Here is a 26,545-nt window from a genome sequence, read left to right on the forward strand (position 1 = left end):
GGTATGAGTGCCAGGAAGAGGATTAATTTGGGAATGTGGGCATTGATGGGGATGTGGACTGAAAATGTGTTGCTGGAAAAGCACAGCAGGTCAGGCAGCATCCAAGGAGCAGGAGAATCGACGTTTCGGGCATCAGCCCTTCTTCAGGAGGGCTTCTCCTGTTCCTTGGATGCTGCCTGACCTGCTGCGCTTTTCCAGCAGCAAATGTTATAAAGTGGGCCAATGGTATCCACACGTTTAGCTCTCTCGTCGAAGGTGCTGTGCAAAGGAAGCAAATGCGATCCGTGAGAAAGAAACATTTTTCACCCAGTGAGTAGTGAGGGTGTGGAATGCATTGCTTGGAAATGTGCTGGAAGAACATTCAACTGAGGCCTTCAAGAGGGGCATTGGAGAATTATTTAGGGCGGCGCTGTGACTCAGTGGTGAGCACCGCTGCCTCACAGCACCAGGGGCCTGGGTTCGATTCCACCCTTGGGTGACTGTCTGTGTGGAGTTTACACATTCTTCCCGTGTCTGTGTGGGCTTCTTGCGGGTGCTCCGGTTTCCTCTCACAGTCCAAAGATGTGCAGGCTAGGTGAATTGCCCAGGCTAAATTGCCCATAGTGTTCAGGGATGTGTAGGTCAGGTGCATTAGTTAGGAGCAGTGTAGAGTAATGGGTGTAAAGAAGTAGGTCTGGATGGGTTACCCGTCAGAGAGTTGGTATGGACTTTTTGGGCCAAATGGCCTGTTTCCACACTGTAGGGCATCTAATTCTATTTGGATAGAAGCAGTGGATATGAGAGAAAAACCCAAAGATTGACACTAGGTAGTGATGCTCATTTGAAGAAGCAGTGTAGGTATGATGGACTGGATGGCCTCTTTCTGTGCATTAATGTTTCCATGATTCATTCGGGGTCACTGGGCAATTGGGCCCTACTTCTACCACTTAAACAATCTGTACATTGGACTCATCCCATTTATATAGCGCTGCTTGTGTTTTCACAACCACTGGGCATCTCAAAGTGCTTCACAGCCAGCAAGGCACTTTTGCGTTGTTGTAACCACGTATAGCAGAAAATTTGTGCGCACACAGCAAGCTCCTTATTAATTACAATGTGATAATGTCCACGTTATCAGTAATTCTGCTCTTGATGAAAGGTTAAATAGTAATCAGGAGTCCAGTGCGATCTCCTCTGTTCCTCTACTATTTAGGTGATCAGAATCAGATTTTTACTCTCCTGGTATATGGATGTGAGTTTAGTCTGTTTCCAATTGAACATCTGGAAAACAAATTGACCAAGCAAACTCTTTGATGTACTTATTTAAAATTCCTTAATGTTATTCTATCTTTTGATTTCCTCTTCTTGACCCACCTCCCAGAGCATATATGACATAGTCTCTCTATTCCTGGAGAGAACCCAGCCAAAAGCCACTGATAGGGGCTTTTCAAGTTCTGAGAGAGCGAAAGTTGACCAACCCAGAACCATATTTTCAGATACAACAGGGCAAGAGACCATCAGTCCATCACTCTGAGAAGCACACATAAAATAGATGCCAGGATGTGTTTCTTTATACATAGGCTGTTTAACCAATCTTCCTGGGAATTTCAGGTATGACACTGGCACAAAAGAAAATCAACAGCATCTGGTTCTTACATTCAAGGAGAAAGGGTTTCAATTCCGTTTGTCCGTGAGTCAGTTTAACGAGCAGGAGAAATGAAACATTTTTTGGTAGATGCACTCAAAACTGACCCTGTACCCCATGGAATGAGTCTGAGATGAGCAGTATTGTGTTAAGGAAATATGTTTGTGATGAGGAGTTTTAATCATATGAAAACAATTAAAGATAACAATATAAGACCTTATCCAAATATTATTTTTAACGTGTTGTACTTATTAGCTGATATTTAAGATTTACTTTCTGCCAAGCTCCAGTTGTTTATATTTTAGAAACATAGCCATGTTGGAGTTCAGTGCTTTGTTCTAAGAGAAAATAGCTGCAGGAGTAGGCCATTCGGCCCTTCAAGCCTGCTCCACCATTCAATATGGTCATGGCTGGTCATCCAACTCAGTCCCCTGTTCCTGCTTTCACCCCCATACCCTTTGATCTCTTTAGCCCTAAGAACTATACCCAACTCCTTCTTGAAAACACTTAATGGTCTGGCCTCAACCGTTTCCTGTGCCGGAGAATTCCATGGGTTTCTCACCGTGTGGGTGAAGAAGACTGCACAACAGACACAAAGCTGAGAGCCCAGCTAAACAAAGGGGACACTAAACAAAGGGGACACTAAACAAAGGGGACACTAAACAAAGAGGGTTAACAGCACAGCCAAATATCCGGTCACAAAGGTGCATTTGCTCCCACAGTCCAAAGGCGTGCTGGCTAGGTGGATTAGCCATGGGAAATGTAGGGTTACAGGGACAGGGTAGGGCATGGGTCTGTGTGGAATACTCTTTTTGGAGATGTGTACTCAATGGGCAGAATGGCCTGCTTCCACACTGTAGGGATTCTGTGATATTTGCAATGGGCAAGAGGACTTCATTTAGCACAGAAACACCAGGACTTAAAATCATTTCCAATGTTACCTATTTTGTGGAATGCCAGAATTGTAACAGTGCAGAATGAGGCCATTTAACCCATCATGTCCATGCCAGCTCACCAAGAAAGCAATTCAGCTTTAATCATATCCCACCTCCTTGCCATACTCCTACACGTTCTTCTTTTTCAGATAATAAACCAAGTTCACCTCGGTTGAATCTTCCACGACCAGACTCTGAGTTATCCCATACCAGATCCGAATTCAACTGGGACGTGTCCATCAATACTTCCTTATCACTTTACCATATGCTGTCACACATGTACAAGTACCCCATTTAAACCTTCAATTTGTCTGACTGACTACTATCAAGGCCAAAAGTAATTCACACAAGATTTCATCATTAACAGGAAAATAGCTCCATATATTGTAAACCTACAAGTTCTTTAATAAAAGAAATGGATTACTGATTTACTACCATGTGACTTGAACCACTTACCTAGGGTGGATTAGCTCCAACAACACTCAAGAAGCTTGGCACCATCCAGGATAAAGCACCACATCCACAAGCATCCACTCCCTTCACCACTGACAATGCAGAAATTCGCCAAAGATCCTCAGACAGCACCTTCCTAAACCCACAACCACTTCCAAAGCGAAGGACAAAGGTAGCAGGTACTTGGGAACACCACCCAAGTACATTCCCCTCCAGGCCACTCACCATCCTGACTTGGAAATATAATGCTGTTCCTTCCCTATTGTTGGGTCAAAATCCTGGAATTCCCGCCGTACCAGCATTGTGGGTCACCCCACAGCAAGTGGACTGTAGCGATTCAAGAAGGCAGCTCACCCCCACCTTCTCAAGGGCAAATAGGAATGGGCTATCAATGCTGGCCAGTCAGTGACCCCCAAGTCCCACAAATGAATTTAAAAAAACCCTTTGAAACCAATACACACATATTCAGCCACAAATAAACAAAGAATTTCTAACAAATATTATGAATGGGAAGGTATAGACAGGTAATTTCTGTCGATTAGATATTAAGATCTCAACAGGTGGAAAGTTTTTTTTTCTGGAAGTTATTTTAGTTTAGCAATGATGACACATTGTGGTCTGCACAGCATAGTCGCTGTCCACTTCTATAGCTGGTCAGGTGGACCCAGGTCTTTTCTTGTATTAGATTTTTTTTCTTTTAAGTCTTTAAGTTTTTTGACTATTCCCTCACACAGATTGAAGGGAGAGAGGTGCTCCCTATCTGCAAGCTTCTGAATGTCTTGAGCAACACTGCAATCACAACCCGCAGTGTGACTAATCTGAAGGCTTTCAATCAGCAGACTTTTCTAAACTTGAAGATCCCTGGTACTAGTGGTATATTGCATCCACCTCACTGCTCCAAATAATAATATAGTCTTGTTTAGCTAAAGTGTTCTCCATACAATCCCACTTGATCTTCAATGTTGCAGAATAAGCCCTACTGGTACTTTTAGCAAGTTCCTTTATCCAGTTTGTGGTGGTAGTCCATTACAGAAGCTCTTTAACAAAGACACGATGCTCATTATTTTGCAGGATTGCTGGAGACACAGCATTGAACAAGAACATTCACGAGTCCGTCAGTGCGCAAATCAGGAAGAACTTCGCTAAAAGCAAGTGGAGGGTAAGTTGCTCTTTCTCACACAAGAAATAAGGATTTAACACAGCAGTTATTTTGTTTAACAATTACCAATTGCACCATGTGGGCTGCTGTCCCATTTTATATCTTCCCAACCCTCAGACTCTGGTTAAGTGCAGTCACATTCAACTAGTTAACCATCCATTCGATGTAGGATGCATATATACTTCTCCTGCCTAGTTGGAAAATGGAAAGTATTCACAATAACCACAGCTTTCATTTGTATCATGCCTTCAACACAATAAAATGTCCCAAGCCATTTCATGGGAGCATCATGGATCACACATGAGGTGGTGCAGTGACTCACTGGTTAGCACTGCTGCCACGCAGCACCTGGAACCCAAGTTCAATTCCACCCTCGGGCCACTGTCTGTGCGGAGTTTGCACGTTGTTCACCTATCTGCATGAGTTTCCTCCCACCGTTCAAAGTTGTGAAGGTCAGATGCATTGGCCATGGAAAAATCAGGGGAGGGTGGATTGGCCATGGGGAATGCAGGGAGGATGGATTAGTCATGGGAAATGCAGGTTAGAGTGGATTGGCCATGGAAAATTCAGGGTAGGGTGAATTGGCTACGGGACATTCAGGGGAGGGTGGATTGGCTACGGGACATTCAGGGGAGGGTGGATTGGCCATGGGGAATGCAGGGAGGATGGATTAGTCATGGGAAATGCAGGTTAGAGTGGATTGGCCATGGAAAATTCAGGGTAGGGTGAATTGGCTACGGGACATTCAGGGGAGGGTGGATTGGCTACGGGACATTCAGGGGAGGGTGGATTGGCCATGGGAAATTCAGGGTAGGTGGATTGGCCATGGGAAATTCAGGGTAGGGTGGATTGGCCATGGGAAATGCAGGGTAGGGTGGATTGGCCATGGGAAATGCAGATAAGGTGGATTGGCCATGGGAATTATAGGGTAGGTGGATTGGCCATGGAAAATGTGGGGTAGGTGGATTGGCCATGGGAAACGTAAGGTAGGGTGGATTGGCGGTGGGAAATGTAAGGTAGGGTGGATTGGCCATGGGAAATTCAGGGTAGAGTGGATAAGCTGTGGGAAATTCAGGTTAGGTGGACTGGCCATGGGAAATGCAGGGTAGGGTGGATTGACCATGGGAAATTCAGGTTAGGGTGGTTTGGCCATGGGAGATGCAGGGTAGGGTGGATTCATCATGGGAAATGCAGGGTAGGTGTATTGGCCATGGGAAATGTAGGGTAGAGTGGATGGGCCATGGGAAATGCAGGGTAGGGTGGATTGGTCGTGGGAAATGCAGGTATGGGTGGATTGGCCATGGGAAATGTAGGGTAGAGTGGATTGGCCATGGGAAATGTAAGGTAGGGTGGTTTGGTCGTGGGAAATGCAGGTATGGGTGGATTGGCCATGGGAAATGTAAGGTATGGGTGGTTTGGCCGTGGGAAATGTAAGGTAGGGTGGTTTGGCCATGGGAAATGTAAGGTAGGGTGGTTTGGCCATGGGAAATGCAGGTTAGGGTGGATTGGTCGTGGGAAATGTAGGGTAGAGTGGATTGGCGGTGGGAAATTCAGGGTAGGGTGGATTGGCCATGGAAAATTCAGGTTAGGTCAACTGGACATGGGAAATGCAGGGTAGGGTGGTTTGGCCATTGGAAATGCAGGGTAGGATGGACTGGCCATGGGAAATGCAGGAATGTGTGGATTGGCCATGGGAAATGCAGGGTAGGTGAATTGGCCATGGGAAATGTAGGGTAGGTGGTTTGGCCATGGGAAATGTAGGAAAGGGTTTCAGGAGTAGGATGCTGTTCAGCAGGTTGGTGTAGACTCAATGGTTGGAATGGTCTGCTCCCACACTGTAAGGATTCTACGAAACCAATGTTACAGCAATTAAGCATTCCATTATTTTGTAAAGGTTGAACCAACAGAGAGCTTTTTATTACAGCGTGGTTTAGCAGTGAGTTAGTCCCACCATCGACAGGCTTCCTCGAAAGAAGATCACAAGTGGCCTTCAGCTGAGACCAGGAGTCGTCTGTTTGTGAGGGTCTTCAGGTGCAGAACAAAGGGAAACAAAATTAGAAATTGCTGGCAAAACTCAACAGGTCTGGCAGCATCCGTGGGAGAGAACAGAACTAACATTGTGAATGGACAGACTTTTTTCTTCAATGAGTTCTGATGAAGGGTCACCGGACTCAAAGCATAAACTCTGCTTTCTCTCTCTCTCACACAGAAGCTACCAGACTTGTTGAATTTCTCCAGTGATTTCTGTTTCAGATCTCCAGCATCCACAGTAAGCACAAAACTTTTAACTTCTGCACCCCAACATAACACCAAAACATAACACCAAAACATGACACGAGTTCTGAAGAACAATAAGTGCAGACTGCAGGTTGAGAATGGTTATTTCCTTCAAATGGGGCAGCACTTTGGATAAACTGTCAGCACATTAACTCTGGTGGAGCCTGTGTTATTTCATTCTAAATGGATTAAAAACATGGTACCTGTTGAAAGTTTGGAGTCTGTTTTACTGAATATAAACTGACTGCAATAAACTGAAATGAGTTTGTGATAGAGCTGGGAAAATGAAAAGCTGCAATTTGCTACTTTTCAGGTTTCCTCGTTTTCCCTCCACCTTTTATCATCACTGCCCTGCTTCATTTGAGAGAACCTTTTTATTCATTCATTGGAAGTGTCGCTGAAGACTGACATTTATTCCCCATCTTTAGTTGCCCTTGACAAGGTGATGATAAGTGCCTTCTTGAACCACCGCAGCTTGGGTGGTGTAGGGACACCCACATCGCTCTTAGGAAGGGAGTTCTCGGATTACCACCCAGTAAACATGACAGGGCCCAGTGAAAGTGACGCTTACAGTGATATCATTTCAAGTCAGGGTGGTGTGTGACCCAGAGGGGAACCTGTATGTTTTGGTGCTCCCATGAATCTGCAACCCTTGTCCTTCTAGTTGGTACAGATCAGATTTGGAGGGTGCAGTAAAATGATTCTTGGTGAATGTTTGCAGAGTACCTTGTAGATAGTAAACACTGCTGCGACTCAGTGCTAGTGATAGAGGGAATGAATGCTTAAGGTGATGCTATCAAAATGATTAAATCATCTGTTCAAAGCCTTCCAAACAATTTTATTGCACAATTTATAACTCTTCAGAGTTATTCATGTGCTTTAAGATGGATTTTCTAATGGAATACCTTCCCTGGTCTCTATTATTTGTAGTTTATTCTGTGTCACTCTGAATAAAATGTACAGTTTCAAAAAAAATTGGACCAAAACTGTTTTCCTTCCTGAATATAATGGAACTAAATGTGTACTTGATTGTAGCAAGCGTTTAATGCCACAGCTGTTATCAGACACATGAGGAGGTTGCACCTGGGCAGCAGTCAGGATGGATCGAACCTGAATGCACAAACTAACCGCAAGCCCAGCAATCCACTTACAGATGTCCCAACTCGTAAAGAGTGTAAGTACTTTACAACAAAGAATTATATTTATCGGAGGAGGGGGAGAGGAGAGAGTTATTTCCAGATTGACCTGAATGCATCAAACCTGGAGTGCATCCAATGAAATTCATCCTCACAAAATTTTTCAGTTTCCCAAAATACATTTTGATACTCAGATAATGAGCCGTGAAACGTTAGCTTGCCCTCTCTCCATGGATGCTGCCTGTGATCTGCAGCATTTATAGAGTCCTAGAGATGTACAGCATGGAAACAGACCCTTCGGTCCAACCCGGCCATGCCGACCAGATATCCCAACCCAATCTAGTCCCACCTGCCAGCATCCGGCCCATATCCCTCCAAACCCTTCCTATTCATATACCAATCCAAATGCCTCTTAAATGTTGCAATTGTACCAGCCTCCACCACTTCCCCTGGCAGCTCATTCCATACACATTCCACCCTCTGTGTGAAAAAGTTGCCCCTTAGGTCTCTTTTATATCTTTCCCCTCTCACCCTAAACCTATGCCCTCTAGTTCTGGACTCCCCCACCCCAGGGAAAAGACTTTGCCTATTTATCTTATCCATGCCCCTCATAAGTTTGTAAACCTCTATAAGGTCACCCCTCAGCCTCTGACACTCCAGGGAAAACAGCCCCAGCCTGTTCAGCCTCTCCCTGTAGCTCAAATCCTCCAACCCTGGCAACATCCTTGTAAATCTTTTCTGAGCCCTTTCAAGTTTCACAACATATTTCTGATAAGAAGGAGACCAGAATTGCATATAATATTCCAACAGTGGCCTAGCCAATGACCTGTACAGCTGCAACATGACCTCCCAACTCCTGTACTCAATACTCTGACCAATAAAGGAAAGCATACCAAACGCCTTCTTCACTATCCTATCTACCTGCGACTCCACTTTCGAGGAGCTATGAACCTGCACTCCAAGGTCTCTTTGTTCAGCAACACTTTGTTGTTTTCAGTACATTTAGACAAGACAAAAAGCAAAAAGGGAACATATTCCAACTCTGTGTGGCCAGTGGACATCTCCATCACTGAGAGGGCACAGAAAACATTTGGTGGGGCACTTCATCCAACACTTTGTTTCCCAGTGTGGGAACGGTGTGCTAACACTGCTGAGCACCTTCAAATTCACAATTCACATTCCTGCTGGTGGCGAGCCTTACTGCATGTGATTAGTCAGGAAATCAGCCTTTTTAATGGACAGTGAGCACAATGTCATTAACGTTAAACACTGCGACAGCCCTTCTGTTTCTGTCACTGGCATTGGAGCTGATCCTGTATTTCTTGCATGGCAGCCTCAATACAAGAACTTTAGCAGTAGTTGGTTTCACCTTGTATACATATCACTAAATGCAACCTGGAAGAAAAACATTTCATCGAAAGGCAACACGTAAACAGAGTTTTATTTTTAATTGCACATCAAATAACTTACATAGTGCTCCAGTCAGTATAGGCACAGACTGCTGTCATACTAATCAAGTTGCATATACATATAAAATTCCTTCTGTTCTGACCCGGCGATGTTCCTTCACCTGTGGACCCTTCATAGCCCGTTGAATCATGAAAAACAATCCTAGAAGGATCACAGCGCAGAAGGAGAGCATGCAGCCCATTGTGCTAGTTCTCTGCAAGGGCAATTTGACAAGTACCACCATCTGCATTTTCTCTGTAGCTGCTGCTGTTTAAGTTTCCATTGGTCTTATCCAAAAGCCCTCTTGAAAGCTTCCATTGGACTTAGCTCCATCACACTCTCAGGCATCGTATTCCAGATCCAAATCACTCGCTGCCTAAAGAGGTTTGTCCTCAAGCCACTAATGGGTTCATTTGCCAACCATCTTTAACCCAAGCCCTCTGGCTCTCAATATGTCCATCAATAGAAACAGATTTACTGTGCTGAAACCCTTCAAGTTTTTAGTCTTCCCTAATTACCTGTAATCTCTGCTCCTTCATGAGCTCCTTTCCAAAGATGATGATGGAATCTAACCATCTGCCCATCAGGTGGTGCATTCCAAATCCTCACCACCCACCCACATAAAAACCTGTCCCCAGTGTTGCCCAATCTAATTTGACATTCAGATTACAACTGTATAATCATCCTTTGGAAGCCAGTTCCCCCAAAGTACCCTTCATGGCTTCAAACATTTCCTATGTCATCTCCTCTTGGTTTTCTCTGCTCTATGGAGAGCAATAGTCTGATTAAATCCCTCATCCCTTAAACAATTTGAACAATTTATCTTCATGTTCTCTCCAAAGCCTTCACATCCTGACTATTTTGCTGGTCCCCTTGATTATTGCTTTTCGGTCGAACTGTGACAGGACCATTTCAATCTATTATAGGTTTTGACAGATTCTGAATTACTAAGTCCTGGAATGTTGCTATTGCAGGGTACAACTTCTCAAAGCCCCTTCAGCATCTTATGTTTGCCCAGTTAACCCCGTGAGTGTGTACAATAAGGCTGCATTTAGCGATATGGTTTCTGAAACAAGAAAGGTCCCGGAGATGGTCATTGCACTCCTCTTCTTCCAAAGCCTGCAATTTTTACCAAATCAACATTTGACAGAGACATGGCATCCTGCTAGCAAATGGGCAGTACAGATCTAAAGGACCCAATGGCCTATTTCCATGCTGCATCTATTCTCTGATTCAATGTGTCATTCACCATCACACATCACTTGAGCAATGATCTACAGATCTGTCCTGCGTGCAAGGAAAGAATGTTCTATTTACAATTGTTAGAGGTTTCCTTTATCATTTTTGTGAATTTCTGCCAAGGTATATATTAATTGCATCATTAGAACAAATTTAAAGGATTTTTTTGAGGCCACAGTGTTCGACTGCAAAGAAATTAACCAAAAGTTAACCACAGGAATATAGGAGCAGGAGCAGGCTGTTCAGCCCATCCGGTCTGTTTCACCATTCAGTGAGATCATGGCTGATCTGTGGCCTGCTTCCATATACCGGCCTTTGGTCCCTATCCCTTAATACCTTTGACTCTGATCTCCATCACCTGCAGTCCTCATTTTCTCCAAGAACTTATTTCTGTCAGATTTACAATTAACAACTGATCCAACATCCCCCTCCTTTTCTGGAAGACAGTTCTAAACGTCTACCACCTTCTATATGTAGAAGTGCTTCCTAACATCCGGAAAAAGCATCTGGATGAGTATATGATGGGAAGGGCTTAGAGGGATATGGGCCAAATGCTGGCAAATGGGACTCGATTAATTAAGGATATCTGGTCAACATGGATGTGTTGGACCTAAGGGTCTGTTTCCATGCTGTACATCTCTATGACTCTATCTCTCCAGAATGGTCTGACCCTAATTCTCAGACTGTGCCCCTAGTTGTGGAATTGCCAACTATTGGTCTTTAAGGTGGTAAAAACAATGACTGCAGATGCTGGAAACCAGATTCTGTATTAGTGGTGCTGGAAGAGCACAGCAGTTCAGGCAGCATCCAAGTAGCTTCGAAATTGACGTTTTGGGCAAAAGCCATGAAGGGCTTTTGCCCGAAATGTCGATTTCGAAGCTACTTGGATGCTGCCTGAACTGCTGTGCTCTTCCAGCACCACTAATCCAGAAACTATTGGTCTTTATCTACTCTGTCCTGTTAATATCTTGAGGACTTGAATCAGTATTGATGTGTGTGTTAATTCTTAAACTGATGCTAATCATTGTTCTCTCAGTGTTTACATCTGCCTTTGATTCATTGCTTCCTTCTCCATCCTGATGGGTTTCCTGTAGGTGTGTCTCCATCCACTGCCTGTAGTATAGAATCGTCTGTGTCTTCACCCTCTGGAATATCTCCATTAGGATCAGAGGGGAGAGCAAGATCAACTACAGTAACCACAGTGCACACTGGGAGCAAATGACAAGCTCCTTCATCAGAATCGAAAGTAGGAAACAACATCACTGTGATGCAGCCCAGAATTCAAGTGATTCCACCCTGTCATGTGCACTGAAGCCTAGAGGGATCCCAGGAGAGATTTTTAAGGCCATATTTTATACTGTAACTCTTATACGATACATGTATCATAAACATTGAACCATGTGCTGATGGATTTAACAGTATCTGGTGCTGTGCATATGAGTCTGGCAATGCTTTATTTCACTTTGTATAAATGCAGCAGTTGAAAAATATAATTCTCCCAGTAATTGTGTGAAATGTACCTCCAAAATAGTATCATTTCTCCAGGATGTATGTTTTCTGAGGAATGAGACATTAACTGGACTGCACAACCCTTTGCTTATTTCTTGTGCTCTTGTTGATTGTTTTCTCTTACATGAAACTGTTTCCTTTTACAGAAAGTGCAGAGCCCCTTTTACTGTACCATTGCGATAGACAGCATTGAGCTGACAGAACCGGGTAACAGAAATGCTGTGATATTAACCTATCGGGGTTTAAAATGTTGTATACTAAAACATTTTTGTCCTAAAACGGACAAGGACTTTTAACTATTTCAGGGCTAGAATCCATTGTCACACTTGCTAATTCCAGCTTTAGTGAATGTCTCTAGTTGTACATAGGGAAAGTCATCTTTAGTTGAGTTTGTAGATTATCTGCTGATACAGCATTGTTATATTGCACCTTTTTAATCATGTCTTTCTGTTTCCAGTTAAAGTTTTTGTAGCAACCTTCAATATGACTTGGTTTGTCTGAGATAGACGAATCCTAATCAAATTACATAGATAGATAGATAGATAGATAGATAGATAGATAGATAGATGATATATTGAAAAGTAAGGTACTAAAAGGCTTACTTATGCCTTTCTTGTTAAAATTTTCTTGTAGACAGAAAGGTACTAGAAACGAGCTAAACAACTTTTACACCTCATCAAAAAATAAATAGACAAATGTTTAAAGCATCCCCAAGGAAAGCATAGACCTGTTAAATCTTAATCTGTTTAAATTATTTCAGTATTTTAATAACACTTTTCAATTCCAGGACATTCCCTGAACCATGTGACAGGATTCTTTGGCAGTGGGTTTTATTTTTATATTTCTGGTGGGTCTGGAACGTTTTAAAAGCTGTTTTAGCTTTTATTTTGGCTGACACTGAGCATGGTTATTAAATGACATCAGAGATGTAAAAGTACATATTTCTGCGAGCAGTTTATCTTAAGGGACATGGAGAAGCCTTTAATAATATTGTTTCAGTAAGAAAAAAGCATGTGCTCATCAACACGACCTCCGAATTTGTCCTGGTGACCATTAAAAAAAAGTGAAACACGTTTTTTTGACAACCTTCTGTCGAATACTGTATTCAAACCATCAAAGGTAATATCACCATAGTCCTGGTCTCATTATAGAGAGAGAGATAGATGACTGGTGTTGGTTTAACCTGAGGGTCACCATGCCTCGGACGACGGGAAAGGTTGAGAAGGAGAGAGTCCTTTACAATCACCTCAGCAGATGCAGGAATTGAACCCATGGTGTTGATGCTACTATGCATTATATTTATTAATGACTTAGATGAGGGAGTCGAAGGGTGGGTCAGTAAATTTGCAGATGATACAAAGATAGGTGGAGTTGTGGACAGTGAGGAGGGCTGTTGTCGGCTGCAGAGGGACTTAGATATGATGCAGAGCTGGGCTGAGGAGTGGCAGATGGAGTTCAACCCTGCCAAGTGTGAAGTTGTCCATTTTGGAAGAACAAATAAGAATGCGGAATACAGGGTTCATGGTAGGGTTCTTGGTCAGGAGGAGGAACAGAGGGATCTTGGGGTCTATGTACATAGATCTTTGAAGGTTGCCACTCAGGTGGATAGAGTTTGTAAGAAGGCCTATGGAGTATTATCGTTCATTAGCAGAGGGATTGAATTCAAGAGTCGTGAGGTGATGTTGCAGCTGTACAGGACTTTGGTTAGGCCACATTTGGAGTACTGTGTGCAGTTCTGGTCGCCTCACTTTAGGAAAGATGTGGAAGCTTTGGAGAGGGTGCAGAGAAGATTTACCAGGATGTTGCCTGGAATGGAGAGTAGGTCGTACGAGGATAGGTTGAGAGTTCTCGGCCTTTTCTCGTTGGAACGGCGAAGGATGAGGGGTGACTTGATCGAGGTTTATAAGATGATCAGAGGAATAGATAGAGTAGACAGTCAGAAACTTTTTCCCCGGGTACAACAGAGTGTTACAAGGGGACATAAATTTAAGGTGAAGGGTGGAAGGTATAGGGGAGATGTCAGGGGTGGGTTCTTCACCCAGAGAGTGGTGGGGGCATGGAATGCGCTGCCCGTGGGAGTGGTAGAGTCAGATTCATTGGCGACCTTTAAGCGGCATTTGAATAGGTACATGGATGGGTGCTTAATCTAGGATAGAAGTTCGGCACAACATCGTGGGCCGAAGGGCCTGTTCTGTGCTGTATTGTTCTATGTTCTATGTTCTATGTTCTATGTTCTATGTTCTATATCAGCCATCTATGCTTACCAACTTCCACCTAAAGCCATTCAAGCTTATAAAGCACCCTCTAATATTTTGATATTAACTATCATTTATCAATATTTATCAGCATTTTCAGGATGGCCTGACAGAACTTTCAATGTTGCTGTTGCACTGGTCACAGATTTCCCACTCACGAGATGTGGGTGTCACTGGCTGGCCCAGTATTTATTAATTACCCGTCCCTAGTTGCCCCTTCAGAAGGTTGGGGGTGAGCTGCCTTCTTGAACCGCTGCAGTCCACCTGCTGTGGGTTGACCCACAATCCCTGAGGGAGGGAATTCCAGGATTCTGACCCAGCAACACTAAAGGAAAAGCGATATATTTCCAAGTCAGGATGGGATGAGTGGCTTGGAGGGTATCTTGTAGGTGGTGGTGTTCCCATGTATCTGCTGCCCTTGTCCTTCTGGATGGAAGTGGTCGTGAGTTTGGACAGTATTGCTTAACAGGACTTGGTGAATTTCTGTAGTACCCTTGCTGCTGCTGAGTGTCGGTGTTGGAAGGAGTGGATGCTTGTGGATGTGGTGCCAATTAAGTGGGCTGCTTTGTCCTGGGTGGTGTCAAGCTTCTTGAGGGTTGTTGGAGCTGCTCCATCCAGGCAAGTGGGGAGCATTCCATCACACTCCTGACTTGTGCCTTGTAGATGGTGGACAGGCTTTGGGGAGTCGGGAAGTGAGTTACTCACCACTGCATTCCTAGCCTCTGATCTACTCTTGTAGCCACTGTGGTTATGTGTGAGTCCAGTTGAGTTTGTGGTCAATGGTAAGGCTTGAGGATGTTGGGATTGGGGGATTCAGGGATGGTCCGTGAATGTTGGCTAGATTGTCTCTAATTGGAGATGGTCATTGTTTGGCATTTGTGTGGTGCTCCAGAGCTTAACCTCCCAAATCTAGAAGGTATGGGAATCATAGCATAATGGTTATGTAATCCAGAAGTCTGGCCATTTGATCTTAAGACCTGAATTTGAACCCCACCATGACAATTATGCAATTAAGTTGAATTCGAGAAATAAATTTGGAACAGCAATTTGAATCAGAGATGGTGGCAATGTAATAAATGGATTATTATTAAACACAACTGGTTCATTTTAGGGTCAGAACCCTGCTGCCTTTCGGCACACGATGTTGTGCCAAACCAGATGCCAAATTAAACAAATCCCTTCTGCCTACCCTTGGTGCACATCCCTCAATGCCTGGCATATTCATGTGCTTATCTCAGAGTCCCTTAAACGCTATTGTCCTGTGTACATTACCAAGGTCAGCTCCCAGCTGCATTCCTGTAAAAGATGTAGATCACCAACTTTGTCCAGCTGTTCCATATCACCTAATGATCTGATACTGTGGATTAACCTTGAGGCTCCTCCCTCCTTCCATGTAGTTGAGCATTCTATTCTCTTTGTAACTGCAGTTCCACAGTGGTTCGAATATTGATGGTTGAATCGACTAAAACCCTTCCACATCTTTTGGCTCCACCCTCAGCTCATTTCATACCTTTCGTGCACTACTTATGTCAGCAGGTTTTCTTTCTCTCTTCCTGTGTGCAGTATTACACATATGTCTGTGTTGTACTTCCATCAGCCATTATCCTGCCAAACTACATATTTTGTCTAACTCAGTTTATAATTCCCAAGCTGCCCCTTCAGAAACAGCTGAGCTGCCTAGTTAGCTGTCCTGTGGTGCTCTCTGTGTCTGAATAGTTTGCATTGAGTAATACCTTGACCTCGTGAACACCCAACTTGCTAATTGCTTCTTCTTGACCTACCCTTTCTGACAGCTACCCACCACCCTCTAGGTTTCAGCTAATTCCTCCTCTATTCTTCAAACTTGGTTTGAAGCTAAATACTTACATTTGTACAGACTTTATTTCCCCCCCCCCAATACATTTTCAAAGTCATTGTACAACGCACTAGAGATGTCACTAGCTCAAAAGAGTCAAAGAGGCTAGCCAGACAGGATCGTCGCCCCAAACTGAGATTAACTGCTGTTCCTGGGTTGGGATGGGAGAGGGGAAAATCACACTTTGCAGTATAATGGATTTCACAGCATGAACAGAGGGAACATTTACTGGATGCTTAAAGGAAATTAATGTCTGCAACAAATTCATTGCTCTGAAAAGTGATTCTTTAAAAGTGAATTGTTGACGTTTCATTTTCTGGAAGGGTTCAAAAACCAGATGGTATAACTTAATAAAGTAGGACACTGGTTCTAGAAAAGGATATCGCGGGGACCAGGGTAACATTCTTGTAAAATTAGTTACTGGGGAAGATGATGGAAGTAGATAGTTTTGGTTCAGTGAGACAAGTTGGCATGTTGCTGGAGGAAAAAAAAATTGATGAATATAATGAGGTGCTGATTGGGTGAGAATGTGATCGTTAAGTGGAGCTAGGCTCTTATCTATCATAAAAAAACCTGTCATAAAAAACACATTAGCACAGTAATCAGTTACTGTGATGTGACTGCCTTGTTGTAAATGCACTTTCAAGTCCTCTTAAAATAACCATTCCTGAAGATTTCTGGCAATGGAAATGGTACGCTTTGCCCACCAATGTTTTCTTTGGGCCTTTAGTTGAGTTGCAGATGACCTCAATACAAAGGAGTCTCAATATCTCTGGGAAACCGTTTTATTAACGAGAGAGAGAGCGCAACCTTCTGCTTTCTCCATGGGAGGAAAACTTGTACGCAAAGATGACACACAGCTCCCCATTACATTTCAACTAGCTATAGTATCTTATATGGCTAAGAACAAGTAGTGCACACTGTCAGTGTATTATCCAATTGATACAAATTTGAGAACTGATTCAGATTTAATTGTGAATTGAAGCCTGTGTGCAAATGCATGTTGCACTACAATGCATGAATGGATGGGGTGTTAGGGTATTATCTACGCACCCCTTCATTAACCTTTTGATTTCTTTTCCCTAAACCCATTATCAGAGCATAGTGTCGAGAAGGTGGGTTGGATGAGTTCTATACAACAGTTAACATTCGAAAACGCAAAGACAGTATTTCCCGTGCAATTGACTTGCTGCCCATGAATCGTAATGTTGCTTTACCTGAAGTTTTAATTTTTAAAAAAGACCACGAGCTGGTAATAGAGTAGGCAGAACCCATCACCAAAGGATCTAGTAGGACTTTCAAACCTTTCACATTGGTAAAAGAGCAGTTGAGGACAGTGATGTGCGAGTGAGTCACATGACAGTAGGAGAGGAATATAAAACCTTGGGGGAAGCAGCAAAGGGAAGCTACATTTTCCTAATAAGCAATTCTTGGGCATGCCCTATTACCCACCAATCAGGTAGCTTCATTACTGACTGGCAGGAAATTGTTGGCACGTGCTATCCCGGCTGGGTGATAATTGTCATTGGCATGGGCAGCTCAAAGGAAATGACAAGGGGAGGGGCAAAAGAAAGAGCTAAAACAACTTACTTTGGAAATTTCTCAGTGAATTCTCATTGGATTGTGTAAAAATATGCAGGATGTACAATTTTACACATTGGAATGAGCAAGGAGAGGGTTTGGTGAGGTTTCAGTGGAGATTTTCTTAGCAAATCAATGGCTCATTTGAATAACGAGCGATCCCCATGCAAAATTTAACTAAGGGAAATTCTAATTGCAAGCATTCACCTTTAGTAACTATAAGATTTTCAAGTTTGTGGGCATGTTTTAAAAGCTTCAAAATATACTCTTTAAGCCCAGGAATGTCTATGTGGCAAATATTACTGCAAATTTCTCAGTCAGTACATTTTTTTCACTATATTTTGTCCAATATGTACTTGTAATGTGCATGTAATGAATGGATTGCAAAAGTTTACACCTTCCCTAATAATTCTGATCATTCAAATAATTCTGGTAATGGTTTAGCAGATTGAATATGGGGCCTATATAGCAAGTGACCTGTCCAGGTTCTCTGCCTTTGACAATCATGTATACATAATTTAAATTTCTAATGTATTGGGAATAATGCAAATAAATTGTTTCCCTGGAATAAATTAAGTTTTGATCGTCATAGCTATAATTGTCTGGTGTGCTGATTGTAATTGTTGTAGCATTAATCATTGAATGAGTTGTTAAGCCGAAGGCTTAAGTGTTTTCTTAAATTGGCAGAAAAAATGCTGTGACAATATTTTAAAGGAGTGCAAGAGAATTCTTCCAGGTGTCTGGGCTAATATTTAATCATCGCTGGAACAGATTATTATTAAATTATTACATTATACGTCAAGTCATTGTTTAAATTGGTTTTTATGGGAGCTTGCTGAGTACAACTTGGATGCTGATTTTTATCTATTATAAAGAAGACTACACTTACAAATTATTTCATTAACCATGGATTGCATGGTAGAGTCAATAGTTGTGAAAAGTGCTACATAAATGCAGTGTCCTTCATTCTTTCTTTCCTTATTAACTTTTGATGATGTGTTTCATGTGTTGCTTCCTTGATTTCTGATGGCTAAAAGCCTTACTTCCTACAACCACAAGTCCCACACTATATCATGTGTATATGTGTTTATACAATGCAGTACATAAATACATAAGGACAGCTGTGTATGTCTCTTAAGTAGGCTAAAGTGAGGACTACAGATGCTGGAGGTTAGAGTCGAGACCTGATGAAGGGCTTTTGCCCAAAATGTCAATTTTCCTGCTCCTTGGATGTTGCCTGACCTGCAGCATCTTTTCCCCAGGTAGGGGAGTTCAAAACTAGAGGGCATAGGTTTAAGGTGAAAAGGGAAACGTTTAAAAGGGACTGAAGGGGCAACCTTTTCACGTAGAGGGTGATGCGTGTATGGAATGAGCTGCCAGTGGAAGTGGTGGAGGCTGGTACAATTGCAGTGTTTAAAAGGCACCTGGATGGGTATATAAATAAGAAGGGTTTAGAGAGATAAGTTCAAAGTGCTGGCAAATGGGACTAGATTGACTTAGGATATCCATCCAGCATGGAAGAGTTGGTCCAAAGGATCTGTTTTGTGCTGTACATCTCTATAATTCTATAACTAAAGGAGACCACGGCTAACCTGTGACTTAACTCCACACACTGACTTTTGTTCCCCATCTCTTAATACCTTTGCTTAGCAGAAATCTATCAATCTCAGTTTTAAACGAAACAATTGATCCAGCATCAATTGCATTTCGATACGATTTCCTCTGTGATCAGGGCTGCTTTCACTTGGCGGACTGTGCCCCCTCCCATCTCATTTGGACATTCTGCTGACAAGCAGAAATAATTTCTACCTGACCTGTTTTCCTTAATATCTTGAAAATCAAATCAGCACTTTCCCAGCTAAATTTCAGGTGAGATAATTCTACATTGATTCATTTCTCCTTGTATATTACCCCATGAAGTCTGGGTTTCATTCTGGAAACTGGAGTCCTAAGTTTAAAATGCTGTACAGACCAGCCCAGAGTAACTCCCGGACTGGTCTAATTGGAAATTTGTATCTCTGAAGAATATCTTGTTCATTGTGAACCTTATTGTATTCGATTCTTCTAGACACCTCCCTATCCTTTATGATTATTTTCCATACCTGTTTGTGACATTTGAATGATCTATTATTCTGAACTCTGGAGACTCTCTCTTTGCTTTTCACCACTTTGAAGAGTGAAGAAATGTTCATTCCAGACCTCAGCTATCCTGTGCTGTGCTCTCAAACTCCATTTAATTGTCATTATAAGCAAAATGGACCAGGTGTATAGATTTCTCTGAACATTTTCTCGGAGTATTCAAGTACATTCAAATCTCAAATAATATCCGTTCAATCCAATATAATGAAACCTACAAGAGACTAACTAAGTCCATATTGCGCTGTCATTTCACTTCAGCTTAGACCATAAGACATCGGAACAGACGTAGGCCATTCAGCCCATCAAGTCTGCTCCACCACTCAATGAGATCGTTGTTATTCTGATCATCCTCAACTCCACTCTCCAGTCTTTGACCAGTAACCTTTACTGATTAAAAATATATCTATCTCAGCTTTAAATATACTCAACAACCCGACATCTACAACCCTCTGTGATAAAGAATTCCATAGATTCATTACACTCCACCTCATATTGTCCTAAATGAGTAACCCCTTAATCTGAGATTTGCTTGTACTACATGTTCCACAACACTGTCATACTATATATATAGTATAAAATTAAAACATTATATAAAAACACAAATAAAAAATTGTAGAGTCTTTGTGGCCTTTTAATTTCAATGTTACATTGTGTTGCTTCAGGGATACTTCCAGTTCCATCCCCAAATTGCATTTCCGCATGTTATGAGGGAACCTATTTGTGAGTCTGGCAGTGTGAAATCAGATCACTGGCCCTTCACAATGGTCCAGAGGTTATCTCTGTCTAACACAACAAAAGTCAGCTCAGGAATATCTGTCTCAATGCTATTTGAAGGAGTTTGTCGGCATCAATTGGTTGATGCATTTGCTGACAAAACAACAAGTGATATGTTATTAGAAAGATAAAGCCTATGTCTATGAGGGACCATAGGTATCTCTCTATGTTACAGAGAGAAAAGTGGTTCCATCGTTTACACATATCAAGTTTTGAGAAGATTTATAACTCAGGTTGAGGCTCTGAATGTAAGTTAGCTCACTGAGCTGGAAGGTTCGTTTTCAGACATTTTGCCACCATACTAGGTAACATCATCAGTGAGGCTCCGGTGAAGCGCTGATGCTATGTATCATTTTTTATTTATGTATTTCGGTTTCCTTGGGTTGGTGATGTCATTTCAGGTGTTGGTGATGTCATTTCCTGCTCTTTTCTCAGAGGGTGGTAGGTGGGGTCTAAATCGATGTGTTTGTTGATAGAGTTCTGGTTGGAATGCCTACACATGGTTATATAGAGGGGTATCACTTTACATCAAGAAAAGTTTTTTTTATTTATTCCCATGATGTGGGTGGCACTGGCTAGGCCAGTATTTAATGCACATCTCTAATTGCCCAGACAACAGATACGAATCAAGAATTGAGGTGAGAAGGAAGGATTATTCACAACCATTATGGAGATTGTCCCCCACTCCATTAACATCATTGTGACTCTGAACCAGCCACTCAGCTGTTAGACCACACAGCAAGAAACATATTTAGTTGCCTGAAATATTTTGAGATGAACTGAGTTCATTTAAGTGTTATACAAAGGCAAGTATTTCCTCTTTCCTTCTCTAATGCCGTGTCTCCTCAAAACACCATCTGTCTCTTACTCACACTCAGCAGATATTCACCACCCCTACCCCTTTCCTCAAATTAAATTCATTTGTGATTTTGTCTGCCTTCACAACCTCTCACCCTCTGATCAGTTCTAAGTGCAGACACAGTGCTGTGTTTACTCTTAAAACACTTAGAGGTGAAACTTAGCTTTTCAATTATTCTACAGAAGGTTGCTGCACAGTGCCAAACCGATGTCTCATTCTCACGTTGCCTCTTTTTTGTTTGGGTTAAATTATCAACAAGCTCAATTTCACTCCTTTAATCCTCAATATATTATGGTATTCAGTCAGTGCCATTGAGAAATTAGAACATGGTTTCAGTTTGATGGCAAGCATTTGGGAACAAGTCATTCATGTTTCAGCAAAACTTTTGTAATGTGTTATAATATCATTTCTAATTAATCATGGTCTTCTTTATCCTTTCAGTTCCAGCATTGTAACCAGCAATGACCAGTACTTAAATAGCAACAGCTGCTGTTGACAGATTTTACATTGAAAGCTAAAATAATCAGCTGTATTGCCAGGGACGGTGGTGAGTGAGATCCTCCAGTAATGGCAGAAAGGATTGAAAGAACCAATCACCACCTGGGACTTGTGCTAGAGTGGTATTGGCGGAGGCCTGGAACAGTTTAGCTTGGTTATGTGTGAGGTTATCCATTTTGATAGAGAAATAGACGGACAATGTATTATCTAAATAGAGCGAAACTTCAGAGTGTTTCAGTGCAGAGGAATCTGGGTGTCCTTGTGCATGAATTGCAGAAAGCTAGTATACAGGGACAGTAGGTAATAAGGAGGCAAATGGAATTTTGGCATTTATTGATAAAGGAATGGGATATAAAAATAGTGAAGTACTGCAGTTGGACAATGCATTAATGCATAGGAACAAAGATGCTGGAATCTGTACTGAAAAACTAAAGATCACAGTGGGTCAGGCAGCATCTGTGGAGAGAGAGCAAACTAACATTTCAAGTCTAGCTGACTGAGATCTCCTTTTTGTTTTCAAGGCATTAATGAGACTGCAACTTTTGGTCCCCTTACTTGAGGAGGGATGTGGTTGCATTGGAGGCAGTTCAGATGAGGGTCACTAACTTGTTCCCAGAGATGAGGAGTTTGTCTAATGAAGAGAAAAAGAGCAGCTCAGACCTACTCTGTCTGGGATTTAGAAGAATGAGGGGAGAGGTAATTGAGGTATATCAGATGCTAAAAGGAATTGACAAAGTAGGCGTAGAGAGGATGTTTCTGCACATGGGGCAATCAAGAACGAGAAGTCATAGTTTTAGGATAAAGGGTAGGAGATTTAAAACAGAGAGTAGGAGAAATCATTTCCCTCAAAGCATGGCGAATCTGTGGAATTCGTCACCCAGAGTGCAGTGGATAGGGGGTCATTGATTAAATTTAAGTTTAATTAGTAATAGGGTGAAGGATTATGTGGAGCAAGCTGGAAAGTGGAGTTAAGGCAAAGATGAGATCAGCCAAGATGCTACCAAGTGGCTGAGCAGGCTCAGGGCTGAATGGCCTCCTCCTGCTTGTAGCCTTTATGTTATTGCTGAATAGGTTACTGCACTGGCTCCCTGTAATTTGAGTGGGGAAATGTCAGGCGGGTCTGCAGTGTTTGACATTGTGCAGAGACATGACCAGTGCTGTCACCTCCCACATGTGTTTGTTAATAGCAAATAATCTACAAAGCAGCATCAGAGAAAAAACAATCAGGTCAGGACTCTCACTTTTATAAAAGAGAGAAGAATCAACAGTATCGAAACAACAGTACTCTCAGAAAAACTAGAAATTAAACGCAACGTGGAAAGCAATTCTCATTTCATTTTAACAGTTTAGTTTGTTAAAATTGAACCATTCCACAAACTTATGTAGGAAAACCAAACACACGCGATTATGAAAATCAATTAAATCAGAATTCACTGGAAGTTCCCTGCACTTTCAGTGAAGGAAAAGGAGTTAGTGTTTTGTGTTGATTATGATTCTGCTTCAGATTTGCAGCCAGAGCCACTCAAGAGACAAAAAAAAACTGCAGATGCTGGAATCCAAAGTAGACAGGCAGGAGGCTGGGGGAACACAGCAAGGCAGGCAGCATCAGGAGGGACAGGCAGGAGGCTGGGGGAACACAGCAAGGCAGGCAGCATCAGGAGGTGAAGTCAACGTCTCGGGTGTAACCCTTCTTCAGGACTGGGGGTGGGTGTAAGGGGAGCTGCAGATAAATGGGGTGGTGGGTGCCAGGGTAGTGAAGTGGGGATAAGTGAGGACAGGCAGAGGGTCCGACCCAGTTGGTCATTGGGAGGAATGAATCCAGTAAGTGGCAGGGAGCAGTAGAAGGTACGTTTACTGCAAACCCACAGACTCCTACACCTCCTGCAAGAACTCCAAGCCATGCTCCCAATACCTCTGCTTCCATTGCATCTGCTCGGATGAGGAGACATTCCACTCGCGGGCATCCTAGATGTCCACCTATTTCAAAAGTGCTTTTCCTCCCCCCATCATCCAGACCCTCCTCCTCTAGAGCACCTCCTCCATTCCCTATTCCACCACTCTAAACTCCTTCTCCCAATGCAATAAAGACAGAGACACCTTCTCCTCACCTACCACCCACCAGTCTCCACATCCAACGCATCATCCATAAACACTTCCACCAACACTAGACCCCATCCCCAGGAACATCATCCCCCTCCCTGCCTTCCGCAAGGACTGCTCCCTCCGCCAATGCTTGGTTTGCGCCACTATCCCCATCGACCGCCCCCCTCCCCACCCCCCCCCACCCCCGAATCCCCAGGTACCTTCCCCTGCAACTGAAAAAGATGCAAAACCTGCCGAGACACCACTCTCCTCACCTCCGTCCAGGGCTCCAAACAGTCTTTCCAGGTCAGACAGAGGTTCACCTGCCTCTCTTCCGATCTAGTTTACTGCATCAGGCGCTCCTGGTGTGATCTTCTCTACATCGGGGAGACCGAATGTAAACTTAGGGAACAGCTCACTAAGCATCACAGCTGGACCTGCATGGTCCCACAGGACCTCCCAGTCAACACCCATTTCAATTCCCCCAACCACTCCCTTTCCGACATGACCATCCATGGCTTCCTCCTTTGCCACAACGAACCAAACCACAAATTTGAGGAACAACACCTCATCTTTTGCCTGGTCAGCCTAAAGCGAGGAGGACTCAACACTGAGCTCTCCAATTTCAAATATCTCCCTTCTCATCCCCCGACTCCCTTCCCAGTCCCTCCTCCTCCCTGCCACCAACCAGACTCATCCCTCCCATTAACATACCGTCTACCTGTCCCCACCTCACTACCCTGCCTCTGCCACTCCCTTTACCTGCAGCTCCCCTACACCCACCCCTAGTCGTGAAGAAGGGTTACGCCTGGAACAGAGACTAGGATTGGAGGAGTGTGGCCTTTGTTTGGAGGGTTCTAGGACTGGAGAAGACTACAGGAGTGGGGAAATGATGGAGGGATTTGAAAACAGGAATGAGAATTGTAAAACGGAGGCACTGTTGGGCAAGGAGCCAATGTAGGTCAGGGGAGTGTTATATTATCACAAGGATATGACTTACTTTTAAAATGCCATTTCGAATTTTCCGTCTCTTGCCTGGATTTGTTAAAAAAAAAGAGATCCTTGACAAATAATTCTGTTCTTTAAAGCAGAGACTGCTGGACAGATTGACATATTGCAAATCAGAGATGAGAACAGCCAAACCTCCAGGGTGTGTGAAATGTCTCATATCAATTCACAGCACCCTGATACTTCTCAAATTATTCAGAGATGAAATATCAAGAAGCAATTACCTGTCTTGAAGTAATAACTGCTGCAGATGCAAATTAAAAAAAAACTCTTGGTAGTGTATGAGCAGAGTATATCAAGGGACTTATCGAACAAAACATTGAAGACAGTTGCTGGTGTGAATTTGTGTGAATGTGTCTTATCGCTCTCCGGGGATCAGATGCGTGGGTTCTGCAAGAATAATCGTCCCTGAGAGATAACCACCTGCAAAGCGAGATCATTTTTAACATGAAAATGTACTGTACAAAACATACATCCAGGAGAACAGCGAAACTAAACAAGCACATAGGGGCCAGCCAAAATGTAGTTCACTATACACACCTCTGGATAAGAGGAACACCTGAACCTGAGCCATGAGCTCTGGCACCAAGCTCCACATGCTCCAGGCATGTCTAAGATCATTGCTGAACAGATTTTAAACTGTTTAGTTTTAACTTACATCGACTGAAAACATTTGGTAGATCTACCCCCTCATTCTGTGTGAGTTTGGTTGGGTGGGGGGGGGATCTAGGGTGTAAGTGTGGGTGTGTGTGGCTGGTTGTATTGGTGTCTGGGTGTGTGATTAAGTAAGTGTGTGTGTGTATAGGGGGGTGGTTGTGTCAGGGTGTGTGAGATTAAGTATGTGATTGTGAGTGTGTGTGTGGGAGGTAGGGGAGTGTGTGTGGAGGAGTGATGATTTGGAGGTGCCGGTTTAGACAAGGGGTGGACAAAGTTAAAAAACACATAACAACAGGTTATAGTCCAACAGGTTTATTTGGAAGCACTAGCCTTTGGAGCACTGCTCCTTCACCAGGTGGTTGTGGAGTATAAGATCGTACGACACAGATGGAGGGGTGTGTGTCACAAGATCACAGTGTCATGCAATTAAAATGACATATTGAACAAATCTAGGTTGCTGTTAAGTCTTTCATCTTTTAGAAAAGGTGAAAGCGTGTGTTCAGTTTTCCCACCACAATAATTGGTGGCATTCAATAAAATATTTGGAATAAAAGGCTGAATAAATTGTGACCACACAGCTTCAATGGATTGTCAAAAAAGAGCTCAGCTGGTTTATTAATCTCTTTTAGGGAGACAATCCACTAATCTGACCTTTCCAGACCTACATGTGACTCCAGGACTCGGAAATGCCCTCTGGGCGAACCAGCCGCGCCCACATGCCATGAACAAATACATTTGAATCATCTTGCTCTCCTGATGTTCCTGTTCTTGTTGTGAGTCCTCCCCATTTCCCTCTTACTTTTGCCACTGGGGTGGGGGGGGGGGGGGGGGGGGACGGGGGCAGGGGCTTGCAGTGATTGGATGCAGTACTTCTGTATTCCGGAATTCCCTCTCTCTGAAATATTCCATATCGCCATCTCAAGACCTTTTTCTTGGACAGTCCAATGGTCATCTCCTCAAACCTATCTTGTAAATCCTGTGCAGTGTTTGTTTCCTGGGAAGGTATACTTCAAACAGTTTTTGCTGAAAGAGTTGTATTATTTTTAAATGAATTTA

The 26,545-nt window shown here is 43.0% G+C and overlaps 1 protein-coding gene across 2 annotated transcripts in view; it reads left to right on the forward strand.

The window, feature by feature from the left end:
* camk1da (calcium/calmodulin-dependent protein kinase 1Da) overlaps nucleotides 1-13,318 on the forward strand; it is a 433,544-nt gene extending 420,226 nt beyond the window's left edge. For both annotated transcript variants that reach the window (XM_072563033.1, XM_072563034.1), the window contains 3 exons: nucleotides 4,084-4,171; nucleotides 7,484-7,622; nucleotides 11,367-13,318. In XM_072563033.1, the coding sequence (XP_072419134.1) occupies nucleotides 4,084-4,171; nucleotides 7,484-7,622; nucleotides 11,367-11,494 (355 nt within the window). In that variant the 3' untranslated portion in view covers nucleotides 11,495-13,318. The remainder of the gene's footprint in view (nucleotides 1-4,083; nucleotides 4,172-7,483; nucleotides 7,623-11,366) is intronic.
* Nucleotides 13,319-26,545: the final 13,227 nt, after the last annotated feature.

This window comes from Chiloscyllium punctatum, chromosome 44, assembly GCF_047496795.1.
Source record: "Chiloscyllium punctatum isolate Juve2018m chromosome 44, sChiPun1.3, whole genome shotgun sequence".
NCBI lineage: Eukaryota > Metazoa > Chordata > Chondrichthyes > Orectolobiformes > Hemiscylliidae > Chiloscyllium > Chiloscyllium punctatum.